The sequence below is a fragment of the Podarcis liolepis genome (genome assembly GCF_965112155.1).
Source record: "Podarcis liolepis genome assembly, chromosome: 8".
NCBI classification, from domain to species: domain Eukaryota; kingdom Metazoa; phylum Chordata; class Lepidosauria; order Squamata; family Lacertidae; genus Podarcis; species Podarcis liolepis.
This window is the reverse complement of record NC_139560.1, coordinates 41,288,760-41,309,774: the sequence shown is the minus strand read 5'-3', so window position 1 is coordinate 41,309,774 and position 21,015 is coordinate 41,288,760. Positions and strand designations below refer to the sequence as shown.

At 39.6% G+C, this 21,015-nt stretch overlaps 1 protein-coding gene across 50 annotated transcripts in view; it reads left to right on the top strand.

Annotated features, from left to right (window-relative positions):
* The window catches only part of DTNA (dystrobrevin alpha), a 194,544-nt gene that overhangs the window by 148,044 nt on the left and 25,485 nt on the right, over positions 1 to 21,015 (top strand). For 21 of the 50 annotated variants that reach the window (XM_083518283.1, XM_083518314.1, XM_083518289.1 and 18 more), the window contains 2 exons: positions 3,091 to 3,171; positions 18,174 to 18,261. In XM_083518283.1, the coding sequence (XP_083374409.1) occupies positions 3,091 to 3,171; positions 18,174 to 18,261 (169 nt within the window). Of the gene's footprint in view, positions 1 to 3,090; positions 3,172 to 5,993; positions 6,084 to 10,962; positions 11,041 to 12,269; positions 12,363 to 18,173; positions 18,262 to 21,015 lie in introns of all 50 variants that reach the window. The other 29 variants (XM_083518317.1, XM_083518281.1, XM_083518303.1 and 26 more) reach the window with 4 other exon arrangements.

Here is a 21,015-nt window from a genome sequence, read left to right as displayed (position 1 = left end):
TTAACAGAGAGCATACATATTTTTCAAATTCTAATCTGTACCAGCTGAATTTGAGAAAAGTGAATATTACAACTGGTAGCCATATATATATTTACCTCGGGCAGAAGATATAGAAGCATGATTAGTCACACCAACAGGGTAAAGAACAGCTTCTCTCCGTGGGCTGTTAGGCTGCTGAATGAAAAGATAACAACAGGGCAACTGACTTTTGGGTTTCGTGGGTGTGCGTCAGTAAACGAGGGGAATTAAAACTAAGAGAGCTGGGTGGGGGGTGCTCGTGTAATCTCACTGTATACAAGTTGTACAAGTGACAATAAACTATTTCAATTTCATTTCAATATATATAGCCTCTAGATAGTTTCAGTGTTCTGGACATAGGAATTTGCTAGAAATTCTGACAAAATAAATAACTTGTTATCTTGTGGAGATAAACTTCAGTAGCCCTACATGCATGACCCATTCTGTTACCCCATCATGGGGCAACTTGTCAGGAAAGAGGGGCTGAACCTCTAAGATGAGTATTAACTATGGCATAGATAGAATTTCCCTAACTTTGACACTTTCTAAAAATTAAATCTTTCAACTTAATTAATAGCTTCTTTTTATTTCATTTTTTTGCTGCAAAAGAGATACCTGGTAAGTAAAGCATTACCCCTTAGTACATTTTTGATTCTATCTCATACGAATTATTGAGTATGCAATTTTATTTCTCAGGAGGGTTCTTTTTCTACTATCAACCTTTCTCCTGAAGTCTCTAGAAGATCCCATGACTAGAGAACAGGGAAAAAGGGATCCAGATTATGACTGGGCATCCTTCTTTCCATGCCTAACTGCTTATTACTACTGTGAGAATACAAGACCCAAGTATGGGTGGAGGAATAGGTGCCTGGGGACTGCAAGCCCATTACCATGAGGAAACAGTTGATGATAAATTGTAGGACATCACTGAAGATGTTTTTGCAAGGTTGTACCTATGTATTCTAGGTGGTGAAGAACAGACCTTGTGAGATTTGCTGGAGCCAATCAGAAGCACTATTAAAACAGAATCAACATCACTCTGAGCAGTGAGCTGTAGGCTTAGCACCTTCTCTGGAATAGTGTGAGAGAGAGAATTTATATGGGAAACACTTTGACAGCCTTCCCCGACCTGGTACCCTCTAAATGTTGCTAGACCCCCAACTCCCATCAACCCCAACCAACAGAGAGAAGTGTGGTGATTTCTCTCAAGAACTAGAAGAATTCCTTAGTTCCTGCTGGGATTTGCTATTCACAGGCAGGAGGAGCCAACAGTGACAGCTTACTGCTTTCCTCACACAGCTGGCTTTTGCATATTTGGCACATAGGCACCGCATACAGGAACCTGTTTCTGCGTGCAGGTTGCATTCTCTGCAACAGGGCATTTGATATTACATTGCTGAAATGCAAATATTTGGGGCTGAGATGTCCTCTATCATAGGGCCCAAGTATAGAACAATAAACAACCTGTGTTGTAGTCACTGGAGCACAGCAGCTTCCCCACTTGTTCTGGCAACAAGAGGTGGCATAAGAAGGGTGATTAACAGGAAGGACCATAGAGCATCTGTCTCATTTGGAGAGCGTCCCAGATTCAATACCCAGCATCTCCTGGTAGGATGGGAGAGACCCCAGTCTAAAACCCTGGAGAGTGGCTGCCAATCAGTGGAGATAATACTCAGCTAGATGAAAATGATCTGACTGAGTACAAGGCAGCATCCTATTCTCCTAACAGGATTCCTTTAAATAAAATTAATACATTTACATAAATAAAATAAGCAGTTGCTTCCCACCTTAGTATTGTTCCCGTTTTTGGAAACTAGTCACTTCAGGCAAAATCTTTATTCTTTTTGGGCTATTTTTTAGGCCTAACACTCCAGTACCCTTCTGATTGTCCTACAGATAATTTTAAAGCAATTTCTAAGGTATGAGTAAAAGAATGCAAAGGAACTAATAACCCTGTGTGAAAGGGGCTGTTGTCTGCTGTCCAAGTAGGTTTCTGTGTACATTTATAGCATGAAATAACCTAAAGTTCCTTATTAACGTAAGAATCATAGTACAATTCCTATCTGAACCTTCTAAACAGCAAATGAAGGATAAATCTTTTGCAAAACTCCTGTTGTATGTGTCTTAGTCAACTTGGCGTGATACCTGTATATTTCAAATTCCCCTTCATTGCTACTTGAACATAACATCTTCAGGCTTAAGGAAAAACTGACTCCTCTTCATCATAAATGTGTTATTGAATAAGTGGGTTCTGTTTGGTTCTTTCCATTTGTAATCTCTGGAGGGCTGATGTTTCATGTTAACATGTGATGACTAAAAATTCAAATAGTGTCTACACTCTGAATGTGGAGTTGTTTGTGTGAATTCTGCACCAAGTGGATCCCCTGGTTTACACCATGGCAAACATACTAAAGGAACTGTTTGTTGTGGCATTGTGAAAATGTAAGTTCATACAGCTGTCACATATGAAGGACTCCCTACACAGAAGCTTCCACACAATTTAGGTTTAAAGCAGCCACTATGTGGCCATCTAAATTGAGATCTTTTGTTGTTAGAAATGGAAATTGAGACATTTGAGTCAGAGAGGGCTCTCAAAAAAGGGACTTTGTGCTTCTTCTTTGAAAAAGAAACTTAGAATATTAAACCAACAAGAAGTCAAACAGTACAGTTTGAAGGCTGTTGAAACAATTCTACATCAATTCTCCTTTATGAACTGCTTCCATTAGCTTTGCAAAAATACAACACAGTCAATGATTTTACTGAAGCAGGATAGAGCAAGCAAATTGCACACAGAATACTTCAGAATCTAAAAAAATTAATATTTTTCTAACACTCAGATCTGTTACTCCATGTAAAAGTTAATGTTTACTCAGAAGTAAGTCCCAGTTCAATGGGGATCACTCCCAGTGTGTTCAGGATTGTAGCTTTTATTTTTTAAAATATAGATTTAGAGTACAAAAATAGAATATTCCAGCTTCTTATTGACTAAATGTGTTTGTGGGTGTTGAGCTTCTGTATTTGATGCTCATGATAAACAATATACTTAACTGTGTGGTGTGTTTTTTTGTCAAGGCCTCCCAGACCAGTCACCAGCATGAATGACACATTGTTCTCCCACTCTGTTCCCTCAGGAAGCCCTTTCACAAACAGAAGGTGAGTCTTCTTCCTGATATGTTTTCAAATAAGAGTTCTCAAATACCTGTTTTATTGTATAACTTCTTCTCAAACCTCATGAAAGCAATAATGGAAAACAGGCATAAAATGCTCAATATCTTCATTGTTTTAAACTGAGAAACTAAACTTATTTGTTACATTAATATCTCCACTATTCTTCCAAATCTGCTTTGTTTCATCAGGTTCGCTATATCCTATGCTTTCAAACCATGCCCAGGGTTCAGAGATACACATGAATACAGGGACATAACATCTCCATCTAAATCACTGATTTGTTGGAGGAAGAATGAGCAACAACCTCAATAACTCCTTTTTTTCTCCTTTCTCCTCCTCTCACAATCCTCCCTTGGTTATTAAGCCAGTTTTCTGTGACATACAAACTAAGAAACAGCGATTTAAGTATTCTATGCAAACCAGAATTGTAAACCATAGTTGGATCCTAGTTTGCAATCCTGGTTTGTAGGGAACACTTAAACCAGTCTCCTGGCTTGGAAATCACAGGGAAATTATGATATAACAAACCAAGAAGTTGCTCTGAAGATGAGTATACAAGATGAGGAAAGATGAGTCATTGAGCTTGCTATTCATTCTCTAACATAGCATTGTTTGTTGAAATTGAAGCATTGAGTTTGATCCATAGAGTTGCTCGTTTAGGTGCTTTTTTGCTTCTTTAATTGTTTTGTTCTAGTGACGCAGAATTAGGGATGTTTGGGGAACTCAGTCTTTGCAAATTTAGATATGAACTGACCTGATCCACACTTCCTGGACTAATGTGCAGATGAAAATATAGCTACCCATTGCATTTAGCAGGTCTTGACAAACAAACAATCAAGTATGTTTTAAAATGCATATTTTAAGAGGAAATACATTTTAAAATACATATTTAAATGTGATTTTTATGTGCATGCATGCAGATTTCTTTTATTATTATTTTTTAAAATCGCAGATTAATGGGCTGCAATGCATCTACAGGTGAACCCATGCAAAAATTACATGGACCAGAGAGAGAATGATCCGTTCACCTCTAATCAATCCAAGTCAACTGTGACCATAGAGATTAGCAGTAGGACTGGTTTGAGAGGCATGGCCACAGTATGGAACGGGTTGGGATGCAATCCATAATCGGTGTAATCCAGAGGGTTGAAGCTTCCACAGGATACATCTGAAAGTATCCTTAGAAGCAGACTGTAGGCACTTAAATACCAAGAAACAGATGAGGACCTGCTGCCAAGTTGTTCTGATATGAAAAAACACACACAATGATTTAAGGATTCTATGTAACCTGAATCCTGGCAAACGCCCACTTATTTTGTGTTTCTTGATAGCTTGCCACTAAGATGGTTTAAGTCACCCTTCGCAATTCCTTTTATTGCCCCTCTAACCTGTCAATTGCTCTTTTGGAGCAGGGCTTGCTCAGTCCCTTCCACTTCACTGTCTTTTTCACTCTTCGCTCCCTCCTTGCTGCTCTTGCTTCTTTTCTCAGTCTCTATTCTAACTTTTCAATCTCTCACTATCCTCCTACTGTTTTTAATTGCATCCACTTCTTTGCCTCTAGCCTTTCCCTCTTACCAGTGTTTTTTTTCTTTTGCTGCACTGCTTCACTTCTACTCCTTTCTGGCTGTGTCTCAATTTCTCTGACCATCTCTCCTCACTTTACCTCCTTCAGACCTTCTGCTCCTGTTGAATCTACTCTGCATTTATTAAGCTGCAGGTTAGATGTCTCTATGTCTTACAAAGCATTGCTCTGCCCCACCCCAGGGGCAGACTTTGATAATATAATGCCCTCGGCAAGAACAAAATTGGGCACGTCCCCTAAATATGTCTTATTTTCACAATAATTCATTTGGGCACAGTTGCTTTTTAATGGATCAATATGGTATTATTATTATTATTATTATTATTATTATTATTAATTTTGTGCCCCCTCAGCTCAGTGCCCTGTGTGGGTGAAGCACTTGCACTGCCCTAAATCCAGTGCTGCCTACCTAATATGATCCACCTGGCTTGCCTCCCTGATAGCAGGGCAACATGTTTGCCATCCTTTGTGTATTTAAGTAAAGTAAGGGAGATTCCAGGATGTTTGCTGAAATGGCTTGCTGGGCAGGATTGAGCCTCTGTGCTAGCTTCCCAGTAGGTTGGCCACTATTGCTTCCCGGGAGAGGAACAGTGACAAGGAGGTTGGCCCAATGCACTGGCAGGAGCACTGGATTAGCTCTGCCTGAGTGTTTGCCCTGTGCCAACCTCCCTCCCACTCGCCACTCCATCCGAATAAGCAACAGCAACCCACTTGGCCAGGAATCCAGCATAGCAGCTTTGCCTCACCTGGTAAGCTGTTTCTCGATGTTTGTATGCAAAGGTTGGTTGCTCAGGTACTATGAATTGGGCATGGATGAAATAACAACTTCCTAGGTGCAAGGAGGCTTATTACCTGAATACTGATGTTCAATCTCCTTTATTGCCAGCCAAGTTTTCTTATCCATGTCAACTGTTGTCCTATTCTGTGATGGATCCCAGAGGTCACTTGTCTACATTTTCTTTGAACCTTATGTTTCCCTCTCCGAATGACATCTCAGTGAATTAATGTGCAGTCTGATCCAATCGTGGTGGGGTGTTTTTGTGTGTGTGTGTTTTGCTTCCAGTCCTTATTAATTTGAAACCTTCATTCATTCATTCATTCATTCATTTATGTCAGTATCCTATCCACTATGGCTGTAAACTAAATGCTTTCCCCACCAAACGTATCCCCATGTATTTCTGTTTGCACAGACTGTTAATGAGATTTCATTGTTTGAATCATTCAGGTTACATGAGGGTATAAATGTAGCCAGTCCTGTGGCTGATGAGCACTCTCTTATAAAGCTGTATGTAAATCAGCTTCACAACAATTTACGGTCAGTATAAGAAGAGCACTAAACTACTAACTGATGTAGTTCTGTAGCTAGTACATTAAAATCAGTACATTAATATATTAGTCATTCTTCAGAAGTACTAACGGGGGTTGTTTTTTAGACAAAGGAATACTGTGGTTTTAATGAGACTTCAAATGCATCTCATGCTGAGCTTAAACCGTCCTTTTATCTTGCATTTTGCACAGGGCAAGTATTTAAATGAATAACATGCGCTTGCCCCAGTTTAACCCTTAGGCCTGCTGACCTGTCTAGTTTAATTTTAGTGCCTTTCCTCCAAAACACAGCTCAAAAAGAAGCTACATAATCCTTACAAAGGCACAAGAATTCACACAGGGATGCAGCTTCCCGCATATAGTTGAGGTTGGCTTGGCAAACCAGTTACAGAGTGGGCAATGTTAAATTATGTACAATCAGCACAGCTGTAAGTGATGCCTCTCAGTGTCCCTAATAGCCAGTGGACCCACTAAGGACTACAGAGGGTTAAAATAGAAGTTGTTTTAATGGTGTGTTCGAGTCCTGTGCTTGGGATTCCCCATACATTTTTCTTTATAAAAGCAACTGCAATGGCTCTGGTCCAGATTGACAGCATGGGGATAGGATTTAACCTTTTCATCTGGTGCTGTTTCCCTGCTGAAATATATCACATAGAAACTGCAGCTTGCCACTGACATTGAAATATAATGTCAACTTTTAAGTAGATGGTTAGTTGTGCAGAATTATTTTAACATGAAACCTGGAAATCTATAAAACCTGCTTTTTATCTGAGCAGTCCTGGGTGTTTCTTGAATGTTATTACATACATTCTGTTGTTTGTGACCCTGACTTACTAAGAAGGTAACAAAACAATATAGTAAAATAGCAGCAGCAGCAGCATCTTTTATGTTACAGTAGTGAAGAAAGTCCTGCAGTAAGTGTGAAATGCCTGTATAAAATCAATGTATTTAATATCACTTGAGTTCACTGTACACCACAATATCTCTTGCTCTTTGTTCACTGTGGACATTATATTTTAGAGGATCTGTACTCTTTGACAATAATTTACTATCCAGTGTATTGAAATCTAATAGTCTATGTTGCTCTTTCACTTTACTTCCCATAAATATTTTTCCCGTGGAATTCTAGTGTATAGCACTGATTCATACATTCTGCAGTCATGCTCGAATAACATGGTCTCAAATAACTTCCACATAAATATTCTGGTGTTGCCTCTTTTTGTATGGTGAAACTACCTGTTCTTCATCCCCTACTTGTGGGCTTCCCAAAAGTACCTGATTGGCCGCTGTTGGTTAAAACATGTTGACTAGATGGACCTGTTGGTTTCATCCAACAGGGCTAAGTTTATGTTCTTAGTCACGTGTATGCAATTTTGGAGGTCCAGGAACAAGCATAAAAAACTGCATGCAGGAACCATACCTATCTTGATTTTTCACATACTTAATTAAAGCCAGTTAGTCCACAGAGGACATTTTTACAAGTGATGTCAGGAGCAAATTTTATCACTTGTGAATTACTGTGACATGGATATTGCAGCTGTAAACTCACTTTAAATTGGGCCAAGGGCTCAGAATACAAATATAAATGTGAATTTTAAATGTTTGATGCACTGTTTTGTTTATATATGAACGGGCACAATTGTGAATAGAAATTTTAGTGCCAATTCTGTGCTCTTAGGTTAGAAGTGGAGAAATTATATAATAATGCAAATGTTCAGAAAGTAGCTTTGTAGCATCTATGCAGAGATGTGAAATTTTAATGATGGTTTCTGCATGCCATGTACAAACACCCCTATTTTGAACACTGGGTGTTAGACTCAAAGTTACTTTGCTAAACCCCTGGGTGCTTTTTCTGGGACAGGATTATTATTATTTTTAAAGCATGATATTTTCTCTCCTGGTAAAAGCAACTAAGAGGTTACTGGTCAAAATGTTTAGAAACAACAAGCTTATAGAAGGACCATAAATGATCCAGTTAACTGTGCATGTTAGGCTCATTTCAGAAAATGGTAGATGTCACACTCTTTCTGTTAGATAGCTAAAAGCATACTCATGCCATTTTTATAACTGAACAACTAAAACCAAACTGTTACGTCAAACTGATATAAAATGTAAGTCAAGATAGGAAGAAGTGAATGTGTGCGGGCACAATAAATTGTCAGTCTTCAAAGCAATGGAATATCATCCTACACTTCCATTAATATATTATGGACATGATCTAATTGTGAAACTAACCCCATGAGACCAATGAGTCTTTAAACGTGTGTTTTTTCCTGAACAGGAGTTGCCTATGTCACATAACTGAGGAGACTTTTATCGTGGCTAGTCTTATCCTCTGGTCATTACTACCATTTTGTGGGATTGAATTCCATATCTGAACTGTATTTGTCTGTACTGAATCTTCCAATTCACCTTTACTGGATTGCATGGGTTCTAGAACAATGGGGGGGGGGAATAAATCTTGCTATCCATACTTTGAATACTTATATACTCCTCTATAATGCCCACTCTGTTTCCAGACTAAAAAATCTCAGGTGTTGTAAAGTTTCCTCTTTCCAGTCCTGTGATCATTTGCCCTTTTCTGTACCTTTTCCACCTGTACAATATCATTTTTGAGGTAGCACTTGTATGGTCCATATCTGTGAACATATCAGCTAATGCAATGCTAGGCTAGCTCCCAGGCCTTATTATTAAAAGAGAGAGTGATAATAGCGTCTTCTGGGCCTTGGATAGGGAGCCTTAGTAGGTCCCTTATTGTGTTCATGTTGGAATTATGCCATGTTTAACTAGGTTGAAACAAGATTTCTCTTCCATAGCTTAGCTACTGCCTTCTATTAATATCAAAGTATGTTTTTTTAAAAAAACCTTTCTCAGGGCATGTTTGTGACTGAGAAGAGATTTCACTGATACAGTGCTAGCACAAATATTTGTAAGGAAGCAAGATCACTGGCAGTCTGAGAAGTCTAGAACAGGTGGTGATTTTTCTCACCTTCATAGGAATATGGCATCATTTTGATTTGGTATGTTACTTAAATACAGCCTCTCTTTGCACTTTTATTCAGTTAGTTGATGAAAAACGAATGTCAACATACAAGTTACAGGATACAGCTAGAGCTGAGTTGAAATCTCTCAGAACATATTTATCTGAGATGATTTCTGGGACATATCTTTTTCTCAACTAACTAGAAAAAGCATAACAGGTCAGGAGAATTTTACCTAAATATTCTCAGCACTTTTTTGTGTCTGGTGGTTGCTGTCTCCCTGCTTCCCTTGCCCTTGCCCCCATCATACAATGCACCAGAAAAATATACTAGCTCCAGTGCATTACAGAGAGTGTAAAATAGATAGGCTATTTGTACACAGCTGTAGATAATCACCATGTTGGAGAGTTTTTAGCTTGCTCGGGGGATTCCCCCACCTGCATTCTACAATGGTATGAATGCATCACATTGACACAGAGATCTGTGCATGCATGGTAAGGCCAACCATGCTGCAAAAGCCTGTGTCACCCACAAGTTAAGTAGAACTGGAGACTGGAATCTGTTTCAGATTCTAGAAGCATGAAAGAAAGACCACAGATAGATAACTCTTCTGGAGTGGTACTGAGTGGTAAACATAACCAGGAGCAGACACTATCATTTGTAACCTGACGTGTTCACCAGGATCCTGTGGCCTAGATACAGATATGGGCCCCCAATGTGCATATGAAGTGCTGCTCTTCTACTGAAATTTGAAGACTTACATTGGAACAATTCTCCTTTACATAGAACATTCCCAGTATTAAAAAGAATAGCGTATTCCCTTGCACTCATGGAGTTCCAGTTGAACAATGGAACACCATAGTTTTTCATATAATTCCCACTATGTGAAGCAGAGATCACTGATTTCATGGGAAACTGCTTCCAAATTAGTGTGCTAAAATATTCACTTCTAAGCCATCAATTTCAATGGAACCCAAACAGATTTTAGTAAGGAAAGGATTCTCCTCCATTATACCACAACTACTTTGATCGCCTCTTATATGATGTTGTAAATGGAGAAATCCATTCCTCTACATGGCACACAGCCCTTTGGCTATAATATGCATTTTATTTATAATAGCTGGCATGAAAGGATTGCTATGGAATGGAGAAATCGGAATGGAAAACCTGGAGCAGAAAAAAAAGTATTTATGCCGTGTTTCAGAATTGCATCAAGAAATGTTGTTGTGGTTCTGTCTATATTTAAACATAAAAATGCAAACGTAAAAGAATATAATAACAAATAAGCATGGTAGAGCACTATATAAGATCGTAATACTTGACTATGTTTAAATCAGAGGTCATTTCAAAAATACTTGTTCAATGTGAACATTTTCTTGGAGATCATCCATAATGGAGAGAATATCCTTCTATAATGGCAAAGAGAAGAACTGTGTCTTAACTTCATCCCCACCCCGCCTAGCTGAAATGCTACCCTAGAAAATGCTTTCTAAAGAGTTGGCAGCATTAAGTCTCACTCCACACAGTACGTGGCTTGCAGCTTAACAAGTTAAGGCTGCAAACCTAAATGTACCTTCCTAAGCTCAAATGAGCTCGGTGGATCTTATTTTCAAGTGGATATGTGTAAGATTGCAATTTAAATAGGGTTCTAGAAACCATTTTGGCTAAAGCTTAGGATGTATCAGCTTCCTCTAAAATGTTTATAAATCAAAGAAGTAGACTTGTAGAAAATCACCATTTTGTTTTGTACAAATCTCATAGTCCATTTTAGACTTTTAGAGCAATTTTAGCATTATCTGTTATTTAAATAACTTACCTATGTTGTAGAGTTCAGTGGATTTCAGCCTTCATGGTTTACTGTCTTAGTTGTCCTGTCTCATTAACTAGCTCTCCTTACAAGAATAATGAAGTAGAGCAGAACAAATTGCTGGCTAGGGCTGCTCCAGCTTTTTTGAAAGGCAAAGGGTAAGTTTTAAAAAGTGCATCAGTAGCTTGCACTAACACAACTAAAGCAAATGCCTTCTCCTCTGACTATACTATGCATTCCAAAAAACGTATCAATGGGAGAATTTTAATTTCCTCATAATTTATCTGCCAGCTGGATTAAGCACAAATAAACAGAGACATATGAAATATAGTAGCACACTTGAGGTCTTGCTATGACATCTTAAAATACAGGTAATTCTACATTTTGATGTAGATTTGTGTATGCATAGTTAAATTTTGCACTTCAGTCCTAAGAGCCAATCTATACAGATCGAAAGATAATGGAGTGCACAGTTCCTAGGACTGTAGCATTTCATTCTATATTGGGAAAATCAGGGGTGGTGTAGTACCTCCTTGGGCGCCTGGGGTGGCACGAGCTGGGGCAAGTGGAGCTTTCATGGAGGCCGCCGCCTCGTCAGCTGTAGGGCAGATGCAAGCCCCACGTTGCTGTTTCAGGCAGCTCAGAGCCTACAGGCACCCGAGACACCGCATCACTCCCAGGAGAGACATGTGGCTTGCGCTGTAAGTGCTGCCCCCACAGTGTGGTGCCCAGTGCGCCACCGTACCCCAAGCTATGCCTCCGGCGGAAATCACCTGTTTGTTTGACCCCCTCGCATCAAAACATACCCAGCCACAAAAATCTTGCACATTGTGTGAGAGTGTTCTAACCTAACCACTAGTTTGCTAGGTCCAAAAAACATTTTGCATGGGCAAGCATTCTGACATGTAGTCTTCTACATATAATTTGAAATGGTTCATTCTAAGAACTGTGTCACACGGTTGTTGGTTTGTTTCTTTTTGCATGTGTAGATTGGCTCGCCTGACTGATGTCAGTTGAATTCCCCTTTAAAATAAGTGTGCTTAGTACTTGAGCTAAAGGTTAGCAGTTTCTTATATTCTAAATTATGCTTCATTGTAGCACTAATCCAAGGCCAGATCCTGCATGGTCCTTGAGCATCTCTGCTGCTTTAGCTTTTGTAGGTGCTGATATTCTTGTCTTGCAGGCCCACTTTCTTAATATCTCTAAGTTCTACCTTGATTGGATGGAATTGATAACCATTTCAACACTTGTTTTATGAAGAGAGAAAAAATACATTTGACTGCTCATTTACAAATTCCCATTTCACACTCTTACTTGCTCCTGCTTTCTCTGTTTATTTCTCTTTGTCTGTCCGGACTATACCCTTTTCCCCCCAACCCTGTTTCAGGTTACAGTATAGCCTCGATGTTGCAGACAGGCTGGCTGATGAACATGTTCTCATTGGGTTGTATGTCAACATGCTCCAGAACAACCCCTCACGGTTAGTGCAGGCTGGGCACCTTGGTGGGGAACTTTAGAGACGAATCCAGGCCATTACAGAATGCAACTCCTCAAAGGACTGCACAGAAACTAAACTGACTGGCCTGGTCCTCGTTCCATTGGATTTCAGCACTGTTAAATATTACAAACAGTAGAATCACTACCATGCACATTGATTTGTGTTAGTCTCTAAAAAGCAATCATTAGTGTGCTTATCAATATTATACATACTCTGACCCATTTATCCTACTAACTGACCAACCGGGTGACAATCTACATGAGCCACCACAGAATTGCTGCATATGTAAGGAATATTCTTAAGTTTCTTTTTGTGTGAAATCTGTATGAAAATTCTCACATCCAGTTGTCAAAGGCACATGATTTCACTGAAAAGACACACATGACCATCACTCTTCAATTCACATAAAGTGTATGTTCATCATTACATATTGATCTACAACTTTCTTATATGGAAGTGACATCTGAATGCCTTGATGAATAAGCAGCATTAAATCCAAATACAGTAATCAGCATAATTAGGTGTTTTTTTCAGATTGTACTGTTGGCAGTGGTTGTTACTAATAATCGTTTCTTTTGCGCTTTTAATGTGCATATTGCTTTCCTGGCTTTATGCTGTTTATACCTAAAACAGTCGTTTCGGATAAAGACAGTTACTTATCCAAGCATCCAAGGGGTTCACGGCTAAGCAGAAATTTCATCTCAAATCCCTCAGGTCCAACACCCTATCAGTTAGTCCATGCTAGAGTGTGTACGACAGAATGCACAGATTCAAGTATTCTTTGGAATATTTTTTCAAGTGAAGAAATACAGTGGTTGAATAAGAGGACTTTTTATTTGCCTGCTCTGTTGCCACTGTAGAGCTGTACCTTAGACTGATCTCAAAAGCAGTTGATAAAAGGTTGGTTGAAAGCATGTGGTGGTCCACCCTATAGTGTCTACAGAATAATGAAGGCTGGGCATCACACTCATGAAGTATTTAAGGTATGGGATCATGACTTAAACTTGGTTTTGGATTCTGTAAAACACATTTTCCTTAGCAGACATTTAAAAGGACGCCTTTTTTGATGTAAGACTGGAAAGCTCCCTGTGTTGTGACATGTGAATATATCCTTTTACATGGTTAGATAACTGATGGGCATTTTCTGAACAGAGTGTTCTGGTATAATAAGCCATCCTGCTCTGTCTATGCTTCTTGCTAGCTATAGCCATTTACTTGCCAATTGTTTTTGATATCAGTCAAATTGAGGCCCATTCCTTTTTGTATACACTTGCTAGATGGAGCTGATGTAGTTTGAGTCCACATGCTCAGTGCGGAGAAGAAACTGTGTGCCATGATAAACCCTTAAATTGAATGCTTTTGAAGGTTTGGATGGGTAAAGAAATAATGAAATCCTTTATAGTTCAAACTGAAGCAATGTGTAGTGCAAAACATATGATTATTGACATTCAAAGATTTCAGTATTAACGTACTTGATTGAAAAGAGCACTAGTCATTCCCATTATATTAACAGGCAAAATTAGCTAACAGACTTTACCATGTATTACATAATGCTTTGTGGTAGGGAGTGGAGAAGTGCATAGTTCTGAATATTTAAGAGCTCAGGCAATATGTTATTCCTGAGCATTATATAATATATAAAGACTGGCATCAGTCCTGATACTGTCTGTCTGCTATTGTCTGTGGTTATGCATTGAATTGGTAAGTGGCCATAAAGTTTTTGTACAGCAGGCCACAAAATTCCCAGCTCTAACTAATAAAGGTCTGCCGCTTACAGTCTAAGGAAGCAAAACCACTGTTCACTATGTCCACTGATACTAGGACCAGAAGCAATTTAGTTGAAATTGCAAAGAGACAAACTCAGATAAAGGTTTAGGGTTTTTATAACAAGTAATGGAGCATGCAGAGTAGAGACAATTGGGAATCTTCCATTGACATTTGAATGCAAGCCACAGCTTTATCCAATACAGGTCTGATTGCTATTCAGTGTGGTAGCAAATGATCACATGTAGCAGCAATGCCTGATACTGCCACAGTGCATGTGATCCATTTCCAAAAGCCATTATCATCCTAATGAAATACTAACACTAAAAAACAAAAAAAAATCCTCAAATAAAGCAAAACAGCATATCTTCACAGATGCTAACATAACATTAGTTCTGAACTCTACATACTGTACAGCCTCATCCAAATGGTCTGGGAGGCATCAGTGATATTGAATGGATTGCTAGCTGCCCTAGCCTGCTGTTGTATGTTTAATGCACAGAATTTCTGAAACTTTCATGGCATGGAAATAATATCACTTGCTAATCTTGGTGCATCTACCTTCTGCTAAGAGATGTATTTACAGCAGCCAGTTGAAAAGTTGACAACTCCAAGGATACTCACAGTTAAATAGGAGTAATGTCCCCAAAGGGCTGCACTGACATGAGGGACATAAATGACTTCAATCAATCAAGATATTTGAATAGCCAAGATTGAGGCGTGTTGGTTCCATAAACATTTTTCTCATGCAAATTTCAAAAATGAAATGTACTTTTAACTTGCATTTATTTTTGGCATGTGGGCACGGGGAGTAATTTTCCTTCAAATCAGAGTGGCTTGTGTTTACTGGAGTGTGGGTGTCTTTGTTTCCTTTCCCAGGCAAGTGTGATATGACTAATTTGTTTGAGCCATCTGAGTTGACTTCGGGTGAATTAGCACACTCTAGTAGCCTCAGAAAATCTTTCAACTGAGAAATAGCTAGTGGTGTTGCCTTGCCCTTTCCCACTTAATATTATACAAGTATATATCAAAATAATACATAGAATTACTTTCTCCCACAAACTTGCAACCACAGTGTCCAAGTGTATGTTCATATGTTCTGTTGTCATGACAGCAAATAAGTGATGGAATTGTCACCTCTTGACTTGCCTAGAGGAGAGGATATATAGGATTGTTCTGGTTTTCCATCCTATCTAATGATTTTTTTCCATCCTATCTAATGACTTTTTCACTACAAGAAGGATTTGGGATACCCCTGGCCTTTCACAGCATATTTGGAAGCAGTTTTGTGACAACAATCAGCTTCCATTCCCCACCCCACCCCCCACCCCCCGTTCAGGCACATTTCCTATTGGAAACCTTTACTTTATCCCATAATTCAATAGGCACAATTAGGCATGCATGGATGATTTGGAAGGAAGGGTCCTGCCTTCAGCACCAGACTCTGTGGTAACCGTGGTGTAGGTTCAGCCTTTCTTCCTTATTTGTGGCTAACTGCTATCTACTCTTAATGGGAAAAAGTAGAATACTTTTCTTGGAGACAATGTTGCACCTCCTCCATCCTTCCCTTATAGTTACAGTGGCCCAGTTCGCACAATTCAAACCATGGCTTATTGGGAACAAGCAAATATGTGGGTTCCTAGAAAGAAGATCACAACCACATCACTCTTCCTCCAGTTCTGCTCCACTGCTGTGAGCTAAGCCTTGATTTGGTTTAGTGTTACATTCAAACTTAGGCTTGATCTCCCCAAGGTTTGTTCTATGGCTTACTGCTCTTGATTTGTCACAAGCCTAAGTCTGGATGTACTGCTAGGCCAAACCATGGCTTATCTTATAGCAGCGCAGCAGCAGTAGAACCAGAGGAGGAGCAACACGGCCACTGTCTTCTTCCCAGAAACTCCATGTTTGCTTGTATGTGCTGTGTCATGATTTTGCTTAGCAGTGTGTGTGTGTGTGTGTGTGTGTGTGTGTGAACCAGGCCACTGTGGTCACAGTGTATCTGTACGTATAAAGGACACAGACATGGGTTGCATCTCCAACTGTGTCATTGTGGGCCCTTCATCTACTCTGCCTTGCCATGCTTATTTTCTTGAACACAAACTATTGATTTTTTAAACTTAAACTTATCATATATTCCGGTGCTTAATTAAAAACTATGTGACTGAAAATTTGCTTCTAATAAGTTGTCCTGAATGAAACACTTATCTTCACTCTTCCTCAAATGTTGTTTCTTTCACATTTTTTGTTCAGTTTCAGTTTTTATACATGCACCATTTAAGCAGATGGTTTTTACTGAAGGATGAATCCATTCTCATGGGAGTGGGGGGGGGGGAGAGAGTCTGTAGCAAGACAATCTAAACCATACACAGAATTCCCAGTGGTCTCTTACCTTGCATTTAGAAAACAGTGTGTTGTAATGTAGAAGATAAAATTTGCAGAACTTTGCCTCATCCCAGATGCAAAGAGAACTCTTGCATTATCAACAAAGCTGAAGCATTTAAATACATCAAAAAGTTTCATATGAAGGAAAATCTCATACAAATACATGCCCATATGCCTCATAACTGTATTAATTTTTAATTGGAGTAGTCCTGGTTAAAGAATTGTTATTGACATTAAAACCAGCATGCTTTACTTCATTTAATCAGTAGTTTAGGCTGCAGTTCTAAACACACCAGGGAGTCGGTCACATTAGTGTGGGACTTGCCTTTGACTAAACATTCATGACTTTGCACTGCTAATTCAACTGAAAGCTATGCAACACAATTCTGTTTAGCAGGAAGTCAGTCCCACAGTGCTCAGTGGGGCTTTCCCCCATGGAACAGAGCATAAAAATGGAGTCTTGGGCTGTAATCCTATACCCATTTACCATAGCATAAGCATCACTGAGCTCAGTAGGACTGACTTCTGAACAGTCAATAACCATTAATAAGTTATAATAAAAAGAGGACTGTCAACCAGTTTAATTTAAATTTAATCCATTTATTGACAATTCATCTATTAATTTATGTATCACCAAAACATAATTATAGGTACTCTTTCATTACCGTAAAGACAATGTGAGGAATCTTAAAATCTAATAAACTAAGGTTGAAATCCTGGGGTTGTGATTAAGGTTACACTTACCTAGGAGTAAGTCCCATTGAACTTAATGGGACTTACTTCTGAATAGATGTGCATAAAATTGTACTGTAAAGTTACCACTCATTGTTAGGAATCGATATATTTAATGTTTTCTTCAATGTTTAATGTTACAGTAAATATATTCGAATCGCAGTAGCCTAAAAGAATGAGCAAACGTGCCGTTAGCTCCCTTTGGGAGATAGTTATAACATGTTAACATAACATCAAACATGAAAGAAGATATTAAAGATACTTCATCTTCAAAAGAAAAATATTTTACTTTCAAAGATAAGCTTCCTGAAGGAGGAAAATAAGTTTACTTGATTTTTAAAAATTCAAAATGGCAAAGAGGCCATGCTGGAAACATAAGAAAAGCCCTGCCAGATCAGCTCCAGGTCAAGCATCCATTTCCCTAGCGTAGCCAGCCAGATGCTTTTGGAAAGTCCAAAAACTGGCCAGGAAAGCAGCTGTTTGCCCTCCTCTAGTATTTCCCATGGTGTTTAGAGGTATACTATCCCTGAACTTGGGAGATGCATTTAGCTGGAATGGTTTATAGCCACTGATAGACTTCTCCTCCATGAACTTTGTCAAATCCCCTTTCAAAGCTGCCTCTGTCAGCACATATCACAGCATCTTTTAGCCATGAATTCCACAAGCTAATTGTGCAATATATTAAATACTTCATTTTTGTCTGGCCTGATTCAACTGCCAGGGAATTTCACGAAGCAATCTTGAGTGCTAGAGTTTCAAGAGAGAGTAATTTTCCTCTGTCCACATTCTCCACACGATTCATAGTTTTATTAACCTCTATTATGTAACTTTTTTATATATAGGTTACGGAATATTTTCCTCTTGACCTATATATTAATGTCTCTCCCGCTTTTCCTTGCCCTTCCCTCACAACAGTTTGCTCGACAGCCCAAACCGTCTAGATGAAGAGCACAGACTGATCGCAAGGTATGCAGCAAGACTGGCAGCCGAGACTACTTCATCAGTAAGTGGCTTTCATTAGGAGGAGGTGGTTTTGTTTTGTTTGAACTTGCTGAAATAAAAGGGTTGAGGAAAGCTACCACTATTCCCTGGGATAGGCTTGTTTACTTAGGAGGAACTATCTCTAGCCATGCTGAAAGATTGATTGGCACAGGTCTAGAAGTCACTGCAATCTATAATTTATAATGTAATGCAATCTATAATTATAATTATTATTATTTATTTCTTATACCCCACCCATCTGGCTGGGTTTCCCCAGGCACTCTGGGCGGCTTCCAACAAAAGATTAAAAATACATTAAAACATCAGTCATTAAAAACTTCCCTAAACAGGGCTGTCTTCAGATGTCTTTTAAACGTCAGATAGTTGTTTATTTCTTTGACATCTGATGGGAGGGCGTTCCGGGGGGGGGGCGGCACTACTGAGAAAGGCCCTCTGCCTGGTTCCCTGTAACTTCGCTTCTCTCAGTGAGGGAACTGCCAGAAGGCCCTCAGCGTTGGACCTCAGTGTCCGGGTTGAACGATAGGGGTGGAGATGCTTCTTCAGGTATATTGGGCCGAGGCTGTTCAGGGCTTTAAAGGTCAACACTAACACTTTGAATTGTGCTCAGAAATGTACTGGGAGCCAATGTAGGTCTTTCAAGACTGGTGTTATGTGGTCTCGGCAGCCACTCCCAGTCACCATTCGAAAGGCACATGACTACTCAGAAGGAAGTCCTACTGAATTCAGTGGTGCCTGCTCCCAGCTGAGGTGGGTTAGGATTGTCGCATTAAAGTTGAAGATTGGAAATACTGACATCTCTGTGAGCATACATGATTTCTGGCTGCTACCACAGCAAATGCTCAATCTCTGAGGCTGCTTTGGCAATACTGCAGGGGCAAAAGCAAAATCCAAGGCCCATCTGCCACATAACACCCTTAGGACAAGAGGGTCCTTAGCGGCAGGTAGGGTTCCCCATCACCACTACTGTTCGCTTTGTCCTTTCATCCTCCAAAACATATTCCTGCAAGTATCACAGGCTGAGAATGGGGTTTCTATTTCCAGGCCTTGGATTGCCTCAGAGAAATGATCCAGGTTTTGAGGGCTCAGGTCATTTCCAAGCTAATCCAAGGGGACTTTGGAAGAACTCAGTCATCCCTAAAATAGACCATGATTTTCAGTTAATGACAGACATTATTCCCCCACCATTGCTGCATGTGCAGCACAGTTTCTCACTGTAAAAGCTACTTATCATGTTCGTCATTCTGTGAGACTTGTCTCTGAAAATTATTACATGACAGTTGAAGGAAAGTCACTACTGCTGTAGAGAGAGTTCTCTTGCATCAGTGGAACAAAATATTGGCTAGTGCCACCAAGCAGAGGTTTTTCAAGAAGTTTTTCAGAGATGTTGTGCCACCCACCAGAGGACCTTCTCCATCTAGGAGAAGAAAGTGAGATCATGCTCATTATGACTTATTTGCTAAGTACTTGGAACAGTAAAATCACTTGAATCCATAGCTACTTATGCGCAATTCTGATTAAAATACAGCCAGTGAATACATTCAGAGCATTAGTTAGTCAGATTTTGTTGGGTATGTTTCAAGTGCTGTGGCCTCAGGCCTCTGTGATGCTGTCATTCCCCAACTGACCCTGTTCAATATAGCCAGGACTGCTTCAGCTGTGCTAGTATTCTATTGATAGTTAGCAAGTAATGAGCTCCTTCCCCCTCCCCTTGTTACTCATCTCAGTTGTCTTCAAAATGGGAGGGGAACAGCAGACTAATAATAATAATAATAATAATAATAATAATAATAATAATAATAATTTAGTAGTATTATTATTATTTATACCCCACCCATCTGGCTGGGATTCCCCAGCCACTCTGGGCAGCTTCCAACAAAATATTAAAATACCGTAATACATCAAACATTAAAAGCTTCTCTAAACAGGGCTGCCTTCAGATGTCTTCTAAAAGTCTGGTAGCTGTTGTTCTCTTTGACATCTGGTGGGAGGGCGTTCCACAGGGCGGGCGCCACTACCAAGAAGGCCCTCTGCCTGGTTCCCTGTAATTTGGCTTCTCACAGTGAGGGAACAGCCAGAAGGCCCTCGGCACTGGAACTCAGTGTCCGGGTAGAACGATGGGGCTGGAAACACTCCTTCAGGTACACTAGGCCGAGAGTGTGCATCTTCTCTATAGCTTTGCCACTGGAGCACCAGCTACAATGATGTAGACGGTGCCAATGGCCAAATATTATCCTGACTTTTTGATTACTGATGGTGTCATAAACCAAGAAGTGCTTCTGTCATGAGGAGGAGCAGGGAGGGAGGGAGATTGATCACAAGGTCTTCTGAGTAAAAAATTCCTTCCAGTAGCACCTTAAAGACCAACTAAGTTAGTTCTTGGTATGAGCTTTCATGTGCATGCACACTTCTTCAGATACACTGAAGCTTTCGTGTGCATGCACACTTCTTCAGATACACTTCAGATACTTCTTCAGTGTATCTGAAGAAGTGTGCATGCACACGAAAGCTCATACCAAGAACTAACTTAGTTGGTCTTTAAGGTGCTACTGGAAGGAATTTTTTTATTTTGACTATGGCAGACCAACACGGCTACCTATCTGTAACAAGGTCTTCTGAAGAAATTCTTAACAGATACTGTCAATTAACCAAGTGGTTATGAGAGAAGTGTGACTGGATGGAATGAAGGCCAAAATAATTTATGTGGGCCAGAAATCAGTTAATTGCTAGTCACTTTCAGTGCAGTGTCTCAGGTGTA